At 40.5% G+C, this 12,315-nt stretch overlaps 1 protein-coding gene across 1 annotated transcript in view; it reads left to right on the forward strand.

Annotated features, from left to right (window-relative positions):
• The window catches only part of LOC141801640 (exostosin-1), a 240,790-nt gene that overhangs the window by 189,880 nt on the left and 38,595 nt on the right, over window positions 1-12,315 (forward strand). Inside the window, exon 6 of the mRNA XM_074684766.1 lies at window positions 7,495-7,614. Coding sequence (XP_074540867.1) covers window positions 7,495-7,614 — 120 coding nt within the window. The remainder of the gene's footprint in view (window positions 1-7,494; window positions 7,615-12,315) is intronic.

The raw sequence follows: 12,315 nt of genomic DNA on the forward strand, positions 1-12,315 counted from the left end.
TGCCCATCATCCACACAGGACCACGGTTTTACATCAATATAAACAATGTTTTCTGAAAACTCCGGCCAAAGTGAATATTTTGGAAAACTCTGGTTTCATGATTTCATGTAGACGCTGGGAAACGAAGTTTTCGGTGGTCAAACATCACAGCTGAATGATGGGAGCTCATACTGATTGGATTGCATGGGTTTTATGTCCAAAAAACACTGCCAAGTATGGATTTGGAATGCCTTGAAATAGCCTAGAAAAGTGCTATATAAGACCTAGTCAGTTTACTATTCATAATAAAAGTACAACTGTGAAAGTAGTGACTATTCTTGTTTATCGTAGAGCTTTGTGATGCCAATTTTCAATCAGGAATCAAAGGGAAAAAATCACAAATTTGATTTCCAATAAGCTCTTCATTTGTTGAATTCTGTTTTTTTTTTTTTTTGGTTTTTTTTTTGCATATAGAGCTTTTTTGGGGTTTTAGAGCAGAGTGCATTTGATCAGTAGAAGTTTAACACATCAGGTTACTTTTTTTTATATACTTCAGAAAATGTTCAATCAACTGAAACAGGAAATTTGAGTTTCTGCAAATTAAAACCATCAAATTCTGTCAACACATAACTGTCGTGCAGCCTTTCAGTTTAACTCAGTGAGTCTCATTTCAGTCATGCAGAGTTTTGTTAATTTTATTTTTCTCAGACATGACAGCTGTGTATTCACAGTCACTTACACCTCCGCCAGGCACTATTTTTATCCAGCACAGATTATTCTCCGACCGAATCTCCTCCTGTTCTCTTTAATTACAGCAGCGGGCTGAGCTGCTGCTATTTACTCTCCTTAATTACTCTCTATATTACTGCAAACCACCTGTGTGACCCGTTCCGCCCCTTGGACATCAGCACACAGGTGTGAAACTGTGTGTGTCTGTGTGTGCGTAGCTTTGATGAAATTGTCTAAAACCTCTAAAAGCTGCTGGTGATGATTTAATTTTTCTCTGTGAGTGACACAAAAGCAGACAAGATGTGATAAAAGTGCCACAAACTTGCCTTTTAAGCAACACCAAGCCCTGTTTTTCTCATCGTTAAACACCACCGAGTCGTGATGATGTGATAATGTTGTTTTTGTTTGGTGCATCCCCTTCAGCAGAACAAAACCTTCAGAATAAAAGCACGCTAATTGTTGTTTACCATAATATGTCTGCAGCAATTATCATGTTTTGACAGTTTGAGACACTGAAACCAACATTTCTGACTAATGCAGCATAAAAACAGCTATATTTTACATTAATTTGCCCACTTATTACGACATTTGATAAATTATTTTAGATATGGAGGCAGTCAGGAATAATAACTAACAACAACTCCTACACAACATGTTGAAATCAAACAGTTGATTTCTGCTTTGCATATTCTGGAGCAGGGACCTAAACACTCAGCGACTTGAGAAAGGAAGACGAGGAGACCACAGAGGTGAAAGTCGGGCCAGTTGCGTTTTTTTCTTTTTTGAATTTGCATTTATTACAACTTTATCAAGAACAGACCTCCACGTAGTGTGAGACGTTTTCTTTTGAGGATGAATTGCAGATTACGGTTCACTGCAATCGAGTCTTTCATGTGCAAAGAAGCAATGCAATGACAAAAGCAAAGTCTGTGTGTTAACAGCTCTTCTTTAACTCTGATGAAAAAAACACCCAGAGAATTGAGTCAGAGGTTCAGTTTCATATGACCCTAAGCTTCCATCTTACAAGGTATTAATTACAGCACTGAATTAAAACCAGGGGTGGAGCCAGGATTTCAGTTCTGTGTTTTTGTGCTGCAGACAGACGAACCTGTGGTTGCTCTCCATGGTGCCGACCAAAGAGTAGCGCTCTCATGCACCAGTGGGCTGCACCACAGTTTAACAAAAAATTCTACAGTCCTTCTCAAAATCATTCCCATACACTGCTCATATAAGATGAGGCTGAATGTTTCGTAACTCTGTTCAGTTTTTTTTTTCCTTTTTTTTTTTTTTTTTAGTTTCCAGCAAGATAAAAAAGACTGCAAAACTCACTTCATTTTACAAAGACAGGGCATCTAACAAAAATGAAATGGAAGTGAAAGGGTTTTCATGATGTTCCTTTAAGATTGAAGTAAAAAAAAAAAAAGAGAGAAAAAATAAATCAATTTCAATCAAATTTCAAATTTAAGGTTAGAATGGGCTCAGCCTGTAGACCTTTTTAAACCAAACCCATATTTCTTGCACAACTATTTTACATGGTATTTATTAGTTTTTCAGTGCAAGCTTTCACACCAGCAATGTTATTTTGCTGAGCGAAATCGTGGCTTTGATTTTTTCGGACCCCCAACCAAGGTCGATTTTTCCAAAGTTTCGCTTGTGATTAGTACACATCTGAACAATCAAAACGCTCATTGTTGATATGTCACATATACACACACCAAAACATTCAACATTGATTGTGCTCATGTCCCCGCACCCAGTCTTTACGACAAAAGACACAAAAACTACAAAGACAACAATCACTAAGACATCGCTTGTGTTACCGCCACAGCTCTTAATAGGGTAAAGGAAGAAACATAAGCCAGATGTTCAGGCAAATTAGGAATGTTTAATGAAAAGAATGGCCGAAGGAAGAATTGAACTGAGGTTTATTTATCAAATTAAATCCGGTTAACACACAACCTTATAACGGAACAACCTTTACAACAGAACTTGGAGGGGATAACAACTCTAACAAATGTCTCTACTTAAGAGCCAAGCTCAGACGGGCCTTTTGGGCAACAGACCACCGCAGATCAGCCACTCCCGCCCCAAACTCCTGCCAGCCTTTTGAAATCTTCCCCTCTCGAGCTACGCTCCTTATTGGTGGACGCCGAGTAACCCCCAATCACCTGCACCACCTGGCAGCCTGGGAAGAGGGAAAAAATACCCACACACCTGGCGCACGCACACACACTCAGAGACACACACTCAGCAGCACACACTAGAGACTATGACTGTAACAGCTTGGAGGGGAATAGTGGCGAAGATTGAATATGACTTTTCCAAATTTTTCACAATTCTGTGCCGTTTATTCGTGTCACCGTTAGTGCAAAGGGTTTTATAGATAGGGTTCAGAGATCAGGCATCCGGGTCGCATCAAGAGGAGCCAGATGAGGTGGTCAGAGCATCTAGTGAGGATGCCTTCTGGACCCCTCCCCGAGGAGGTGTTTTGGCATGTCCAGCTAGGATCAGACCCCAGGGCAGACCCGAGACACAGAGAAATTATATCTCTTGACTGGCCTGGGGACGCCTTGGTATCCCCTCAGAGGAGCTGGAGGGGCCACTGGTCTTTGCTGATGGCATTGCTACCCCCAGAAACCCGGACCTCGATAAGTGGAGATGAGTTTAGGGTGGGTCTGTTAAAAGTGGTCAAGCCTGGGACCACTGGACCCACCCATTACTCCACTCCTGAACCAAACATTTTCTAAATCAAGTTTACATTTACACTTTCAGACAATTGCACAAAGATAACCAAAGAAAACTAAGACAAGACTGATGAATGAGGCTAAAGCATCTGTACATTCCGCAGAAACTCAACCACTCTTGCAGCTGACATCTTTAAATGAATGTTTTTATCATGATGTGAAAGGGTCAGAGTTCAAAAACCACATTTAAAAAGACAAAAGACCAGATTAAAGTTATGAAATGGTGCAGAAAAGATGAAAATTGGTGCATTCAGTTGATTCAGAGTGCAAGATCAGAAATATTTGGGCTAAAAATGTTGTTAGCGGGTTGAAATAGTCTGGAAATAAAAACCAAACACGATAAAATCCAGATCTTTATCCTGCCATAAAGAAATCCTGACACATTATCTTCATAACGCCCCCTAATGGAGAACAGTTTCCTTGAGAAGGAGCAGAGTTGCGGATTTGGATGTTTACGCACCACGTAACTCTGCAGAGGTCTGATCACTTTATTCTGGTATCAAGAGCTACCTGAGGGACAGGAGAGGGTTGATTTCAAAAGTCTGTGATGATGTTGGAATAAGGATGTTTGACCCTACTCAGTGACTGATTTTAGGAAAAAAAAAAAAGAACGACCAATTACGCCATCAAACACTCAAAATCTCTCCACAAAAAACTTCTACCTGACCAGGGATCGAACTTCAAACTTTGGTCTCAAATAAAAGCTATAACAGCTTCTTACACTTTGAGGACACATCGAGCAACTTCATTTGTTTCACGCACAATGAAACAGCTGTTCCAGCAATGTTTGCATCACTTTATTAAGAGGAAGAGTCAGAACAGACTCTTAAAAGCTAAGGATTTCCAGTTTATCGTGTTGAACACCTTATAAAAGGTCCCTAAACGCCTTAAGATACGACAAAGCATTTAATTGTTTCCTCCTAATGACGGCGTTTGTATGTCGTAGTGAGGGTATAAGAAGATGTTTATTCTGGGTAAACAGATCGTGGATGTTCGCCCTCTTTGTGTGTCTCTCGCACTCACACTGAGACTCTCTGTTCGACACATCGCAGCTCCAAACACCTGCTGAGAGACTGAATCTCATTACTTTCAATTACATCACTGAGAGCTGCAATACCTGCCTGTTTAATATGGAGAGTTTACTCCCCCCGAAGAGAGGAGACACACACACACACGCGGCACACACTCACCCACAGAGCCCCTGCTGAGAAGCATAAACACTATTAGAGTGAATGGAGGGGGAGAGTGGAGCTGATTTGATTGCTGTTGTTTGTATTCGTCCTCAGAGAGACGGACAATTAAAGCTCGCTCTGCTGTCGACAGGTGACGTGAACAGAAAGTGAAAAAAACCTTCTGCTCGTGTTAAGGGCTGGGTGTGTGTCATGTTATGGGTCTTCTTTTGGGATTTTGTGGCATTTTTCTCAAACAAAAACATAAAATCATTGTCGCTTTGGCCTCTTGAATTCAGCTGCTCACTTTTTCACAGTTTTTAATGCTGGAGCATCCTCCCCTGATGCAGCGACCATGTTGGCGTGGAAGTCTTTGGGGATTAACCCTTTTTTCTGCAGATATCTGATAAAACCAAGGTGCCAAATTTTATCCATATTAACAAAATGTCTTTGGTTCTATTTTTTTTCACTACATCAGCGTCAGTGAATTGGGAAAAAAAACATGCTCCAAGTGTCAGGAAATGCTTAATTTAATGCATGCTAAGTTTCATCACTTTGGCATACCCCAAATTTTTCATCCATCTCTCATAAAAATAGGAAGGTTTTTAAGGATCTCACTGGCCTGTTTGATCTTTAAGCCTTTGGAGGTTTCAGTCCTTCAATTAGGGCGCAGTGAAGGTTAGAGTTATGGTTTTGGTAAGATGCTAAAAAAATGCAGCTCCTGTGCACTAGGTGGAGCTGCTGCAAACATTTAAAGTATTGGAACTACAGTTATAGAAATGCTTCAATCTACAGTTTTCGGGTTGGCAGACACATACTACTGTTAAATTCTTATAAACGAAGAAACATAACCATTTAAAACCAATCTTCATGTCTAAATAACACGCAAAATGCTGCATACATCAAAAATTCGACCCCATAAATGCCAAACCGATGTCATGGATTTTCTTGACTGTTTAATTGTGGTGCTAAAGCATTTTCACCAAGATTTATAGTGACTGAGAAGAAAAAGAAAAAACATAGTTGGGGCTTTTTGCTAGGGCTGGGATGAGATGCTTTTCTCCCGATTTTTTTCTTTAATGATTTTTGGGGTGCCAATTCAATTTTAGGTGAGATTCTTCTAGTTCTGATTTTTGTGATTTTCAATTTGCTTTTTTAGAACCAGACTATGTGAAAAAGTTGAATGATGATGATGATGGTGGCTACAGACCGGGGATGGGTACCAAATTAGGTACTTTTAAAGGTACCGACCGAATTCTGTTAAAAGTACCAGGTACCAATTCACTGAAAATCAAAAGGAGCCATGTTTAGGAATCCTTGTGACTTTGAGGGAGTGGAAGAGTAGGAGATTTTCCATACTGGACTTGAACACAGCATTGCAAAGTTATATATTGAAGAAGTAATGTGTAAAATTGAAAAATATAGATGTTTTATTATTAAACAAATTGATATTGTTTACCACATCCAGCCAAAAAAAAGTAGGGATAGACTGAGTGTTGGCTGGCCTGTGTATCGGGGCCGATATTTGTCAATTTGGGCCACATCTGCATCGGCCTTCTTTTAATTTGATGGCCGATATGAAAACAATTCAAAACCTTGTTGTTTCAGCTCTGATACAGCTGCACCGCTGTCTGCAGTCACTTCTCAGCCCCCAATACTGACCCACCAGTACCACCTGAGCCAGTACAAGCAGAGCCATGGCTCAGGTAACAGCCAATCAGCAGTGAAAGCTGTGCGCATGCAGCACTGTCTCTCTCTCACACACACAACATAGATGAAAAAAGGTTTCATCAAGTGGGGTAACTCTGGATGGCAGTTATGTTTCGAATGTGAGTTAAGGCAGCAGACTCTCTCGAAATTGTAATAAAGACACAAAAATCACTCCTCCTATTAAGACCCACAGGTTTACATTTTTCTGCCTCTTAAATAATGGTAAGAATTGTTTTAAACTGCAGACAATCAGGAGCTGCTTCTTGATGCTTCTCTGCACAGAATTTCTCCCTGTCTTCCCTATGGAAGCCCTAGATTGTCAAAAAATGTAAAATCAGTCATGTAAAATTTTCGTTTAACTTATAAAACATGCTGCTAAGTCAGGGAGCTGTTTAATAAACATATGCTTAAAGGCATTTGAATGCAGTTAAGTGTTGTGTGTATTGTTGAAAAGTTTTACGCCAATATTTTCACTTTGACTGCAAAGTGAAATCGGCTTCAAATATCTGTTATCGACCTCCTTGCCTACCAATAGTCGGTATCGGTAATCGGCCCCAAAAAAATCCATATCAGTCTATCTCTACAAAAGAGGTACTGAATATTGGTACCATTGAATACTGGTACTGGGTAAAGGTATCATTTCAAATGTGAAAGGTACCATCCCTACTACAGACTATATCTGGAGCCATATTTTCCCCTAAAATGTACATCACATGTGAGTCAGTTTTTAGGATTTTTTCATATGGGATGTGACATCTAGACTTTTTTCAAACCCAGCTTATGAACAAAAACTAAAATGATTTAAATTAAAAAAAAAAAAAAAAATCAGGATACTTCGATACGTCAATTTTTTCTCCTACCCCCTAATATTTCATTTCAGCTATCTACTATAATAAATATGTAAGTTAAAGATGGATTGGTTTGGTGATTTGTCCCAGGGTTGGTGTTTGGGAGGAAGGTGTGGGAGCCGAGTCGCTTTAAACAAAGAAAAAACTGTCTCCCATCTTTTCTGCATGACGACATAATTACTCATGCTTCCCCCACCTGTCTGCCGCACTGTTTGATTTCCACTCACTGATTCTCTCCCCCTCTACTGACATTGTTTAAAATCTAACTGAATTTATCTCACTGTCAGTTTTGTCTCCTTGCTTTTCTTCCTCCAGGTTCCCTCCATTACCCGGTCTGTGGGCCATGACAGGATCCTGGCTCTCCGCCAGCAGACTCAGTTCCTCTGGGACGCCTACTTTTCCTCTGTAGCCAAAATCGTCTTAACTACTCTGGAGGTAAGCTCAGAAAAAGAGGCCTTAATGGGAGATTTTTTGGATCCAGTTTTGTCAGGAAAGCTTTGTTCAATCAACCGAGCTGCTACATCTTGTTTTATACTCCACATTGCCGCTGGCTGTGTTGTACCTCCCAAAGATTCCCCTTGTAGAAGAAATCAACTCCAGCTGTCAGTTACTTTCTGAAATCTTTTCTTTACCCAGAGAAGGTTAACTGGATGTTTCCTCTCCTTCTCAAGCACTCTCTACTTCACATTTGACCCAGAAGATGCTGAAAACAAGCGGCCATCCCAAAAACACCACAGAGTGGAGTCAGGAATATGGAGTTCATGGTCTTATCTGGGGTTAGCTCAGAAGTAGATAGAAATGAAAAGGTTTGAGGTCAAAGACTTTGTGATCCTTTTTACTTTCTTCACCAAACTTTTTGACAAGTTTCCATTCAGCCTTTTAGGATTATAGTTGAAATGAAAAACACAGCTTAACACTTCAACCCTTGAAAGGTTTGTCTGAGGCTGTCAGGTTTTGGATTTTGTAAAACGGCAAAATCACTTTTGGACTGTAGTTTTTTTCTTTTCTTTCTTTTTTTTTGTATTGAAAAAACAGAATGGGGTATTTTCTTTTGAGAGCAACTCAGAGAGAGAAAGACAAAAAGAAAGTGGGGGGTAAAAACCAAATTAAGTGTCACGACCTTAACCCATGCCCCTCTTTTTTTTCTGTCTGTTTCTACCGCTCTCAATCAGTTTTTCAGTGGTGCTACTTCGGGTACGGCGGGTACGCACTTCAGCTGATTTTTGTCCCAATCTCCCCCTTACGATCAAAGTCAGCAAAGACCCGCTTGTCTAATATCTGCAAATGACATCATGTGACTGATTGGCCATGAATGATAGAAATGGTTTTCCACTAGTGCCCACACGGTGTTGTGATTATGCATTCATGGTTTTTTTGCATATGAAAGAAACCGATTAAGGTTTTTATTCACTATCTTTAAATATAAAAAACCCTGATCAGGCTTTGTTCATGACAAAAACTTGGTATTGGCTGGAGGAAAAACTGTAGTAGTGAAAAGTAGTGGCAAACATGAATGGCTGCCATGGGGTCATAAATGTTATTTTGTTGTTTTGTTGAGTGCTGGAGTATGGGTATTTATAGTAATGTCCTGAAACTGAAATGCAATGATCCACCACTGATTGTCAACAAAAAGCAAAGATAGGTTAGGTTTTAGCCAGGGCTGGAGAAAATTCATTGAATTATTTGAAATTACCAACTAGTAACTAACACTTTGAGAAAACCTGACTTTATTGCCCAGAAATGAAAGATAAACATTTTAAAGCTATGGTCTATGATCTGAAACCCAATTTGGCTGATGAGACACATTTGAAAAACCCAATCTGTCCCGTGTTCCAAGATCCCGCCCCTCTAGCTTGTATCACCCTACCTCGCCTCCTAACGACATGCCCCCTCCAACAGGGCAAGAAGCTGGTAGCTTTTTCAATTGGACTGGCGCAATCAAAACCATAAATTAGCAGGGCAAAGCAGGTCTGGTGTTGCCACTGCCAGCTGATCAGAGCAGAGCCGACTGTTTGCAAGGATTTATCTTTCTCGGCGTGTCTTCACCAGCTCAGTTTACAATGCAAAAGATGTGTGGCTAACTTATGCTAAAATCTATCGACAGAGCCGACCCGTTCCAACCAGCAATGTTCAGTCATCAGCCAGTATAGGCACAGACTAACCAGAGTTATTCAGCTGACATCCCCATCTACATCCCTCCAATACTCAGTCTCCTGTATCACTCATGATTCTTCCTTGCATCAGCCTCCTTGCATTTTCCTCGAAACTTTTTCATTTTCTTCCCCTGCTGTGAAGGGTTACAGTAACAGCTTCCTGGTTTCGGTCTTCCTCAGCTCCATGACGGTTCAGTGGCTGAGCAGCTAGCTGACGTGAGAGGGGTAGTGGGGAAGGACGAGGCGGGACCATGGGTGAGAGGGTGCAGAGCAGGGGAGACAGGAGATTGGATGGACTCATGCACAAACCCGAAATAAGGGGAACGGCGCTTCGGATGTGTCAATTATTATGCCGTTTTGCAGCTGATGTACTGAATAGATTTTTTTCGTTCTTTTTGCTTTTTATATTGCGTAGATCGGACCATCAGACCATAATGGCCTCATAAACAGTGTTATTAATGATTACCAAGCTTTCAAATTGTAGACCATAGCTTTAATCACCACATTAGAGACATTGGCACTATTACAACTGTAATGGAAATCACATATTTAATCAAAGATCATCAAAGGTGTGTGTGTTTAGTGCACACTTTATTTAGGATGTTTACTGCTGTCATTTATCTCTTGCTGTCCTCTTTTGTATTAATGCCAAAATTAATCAACCACATACATAGAGGTATCAAAGGACTTATACCTCCTTAAGTTGGTCTTTACTATTTTTTCTGTCAGTTCAATGTCTAAACATCCGTCCACAGAGCTCACAGGTTGGTGGAAGGTCTGTCGGCTCCACTTCGACTGGAAACAAACTTGTGTCACCAGAAAGCTAACAACATGAGTATGAGACAGTGAAAGAGCCTGATGTGAAAGAGCTCTGCACTGGCTGGAGGCTCAGGTTGGAGAGGCTGCACAGTGTGTATATGTGTGTGACTGTGTGTGTTGCCTCCTCTTAAGACCGTAGAGCTGGAGGCTGCCTCATTAAATGACCTCGGCGGCTCGAGTGTGTTGGAGATGAGCTTGTCTCATAGAGCTTTTCTCCTCTCATTGTATTCTCCACTTTACTTCCTCACGGCCTCGATTCAGCCCTCAGGGACTATTGTCTCTCTGTTACATCTTTGAATACAGACACTGAACATAATAATCATCCTCTTTATTACCAACATCAGCAGCAGCATCAAATCTCTATGATCTCTTATAGCTCGTTTTATTGTTTGAGCTCATTATCTCTGCCACAAAGACTTAAATTGTTGTGACAGTCACTATCACACATCGCTTTAGTGTCACTGAAATAACTCCAAGATCACTCACACCCACTCAGCTTTATGCCACAGGAGAGCTTCAAGGTGTTTGGTCCATGATTCACTGATTTAAATTGTATGAAAATTACACACCACAGTACAGTCTATAACTATTGTTAAATCTTTAAAACAAAACATAACAGCATAGTGGTACCTCATTGAAAAAGTTGATGTTCTTCCGGGGTTACAATCATTTCTGCTTCTTCACCTTTCAGTCTCTGTGGCTGAATGACAGCAACTGTGTTGAGGCTGAAACAAAACACTCTTAAGAATTGTGTCCAGGGACAGGTTGGTTTCATAGATTGTCTAAAACATGGATGTAGTCTAGGTTATAAAAAATGGCCTACAAAATAATGTCAGCAAGTAGAAAATGGGCTGTTGAAGCGTGGCTGTGAAGGTTCTCTGTCACCCAGGTCATCGTGGTAGAAATTGTAGAAATTTTTGAAGACATTTCACCTCTCCTTCAAATGGCTACTTCAATACCAAACAGAAACCCAAAAGAGCCAGCTCTTCAAGCCAAAGCTCGGTTGTACACCCAGGCCAAAATATCTATCTCCCCAGCCATTCCAGATGGGCTGTGGTCAATCTTTAAAAAATTAATACAGCTCGTAGAAATGTTTCTCACATCCAATTGTTATGTTGATTTGAAAATATCATTTGACTGCCTTGTGTTTAGGTCCTCTTTTTCTGAAAAGTTTAGTTTTCATTAGTTATGAGAGGTTAAAATCAAGGCTTTATATCACGTTTAACAACGATTGACAGCTGCCATTCATGTGTATTTTTTCGGGGAATGTAAAATATGTCAGGGGGTAGAGCCGAGAAGAGATTAGACTCTCAAAAGAAAAAAATATATATTATTTTTGTCACCTGGCTCCATTCAGATTCTCCCAGAATCCCTCACAGTCTCTCCTGCTCAGACTCTGGCTGCACAACTGCTACCAATGGCTGCGCCTATGACAGGGTATTTTGACTTCAAAACCATACAATGGTAAACAGCAGAGCCGCGCTGTCCTCTATATGTACAGTCTATGGGCACAACTTATATCCCACGTATAAGGCTGCTTTTTAATACTCTATCCAGGCCACATCCACACCAGAGATCATGTGACTCCAACTAATCTCATGAACCAGGTTATCGACTGTCTATTCGACAGTGACTGCAGGCAACTCTTGAAAACAGACATTTCATGATGATGTATTATTGATTATTAAGATATGATGATGTATGTACAAGAGGCAGTCATGCTTAAGTCTGGTTCATAGTGGAGTAGAGTGCACTTTGAATTGCCATGCTGAAATGTGCTATATAAATAAACTTGCCTTGCCTTGCCTAGAGGGACTGCGGGGGGAATGGCGCCAATCATGCTTGAGTGTGGCACTGTTTGGATAGCCAGTTGGGCCACGCCCTTAAAGGCTTATATTTTCAACTCTGACAGAACTAAACAAGTTTTCAGAAGACGAAACCTTTTTAAGACTTTTATATCCAATTCCCTTTTTCATAGCAAGCTATTGAGGCCGAAACTGCTTAACAGGTTTGTATGGGCTTTTTGTGCTATTCCCAAGTGGACACTTAGGGTACTGCAGTCTTAAGCAATTTACCATTTGCTTTGTATTTAAAGACCAGTGGTTGCTGCTTGGTTGGTTTTCATTGCTTTTTTTAAACATTTTGGATTTAGATGTCTTCAAAT

Source organism: Halichoeres trimaculatus, unplaced genomic scaffold (genome assembly GCF_033239565.1).
Source record: "Halichoeres trimaculatus isolate MK-OKI-2021-1 unplaced genomic scaffold, fHalTri1.1 fHalTri1_scaffold_13, whole genome shotgun sequence".
NCBI lineage: Eukaryota > Metazoa > Chordata > Actinopteri > Labriformes > Labridae > Halichoeres > Halichoeres trimaculatus.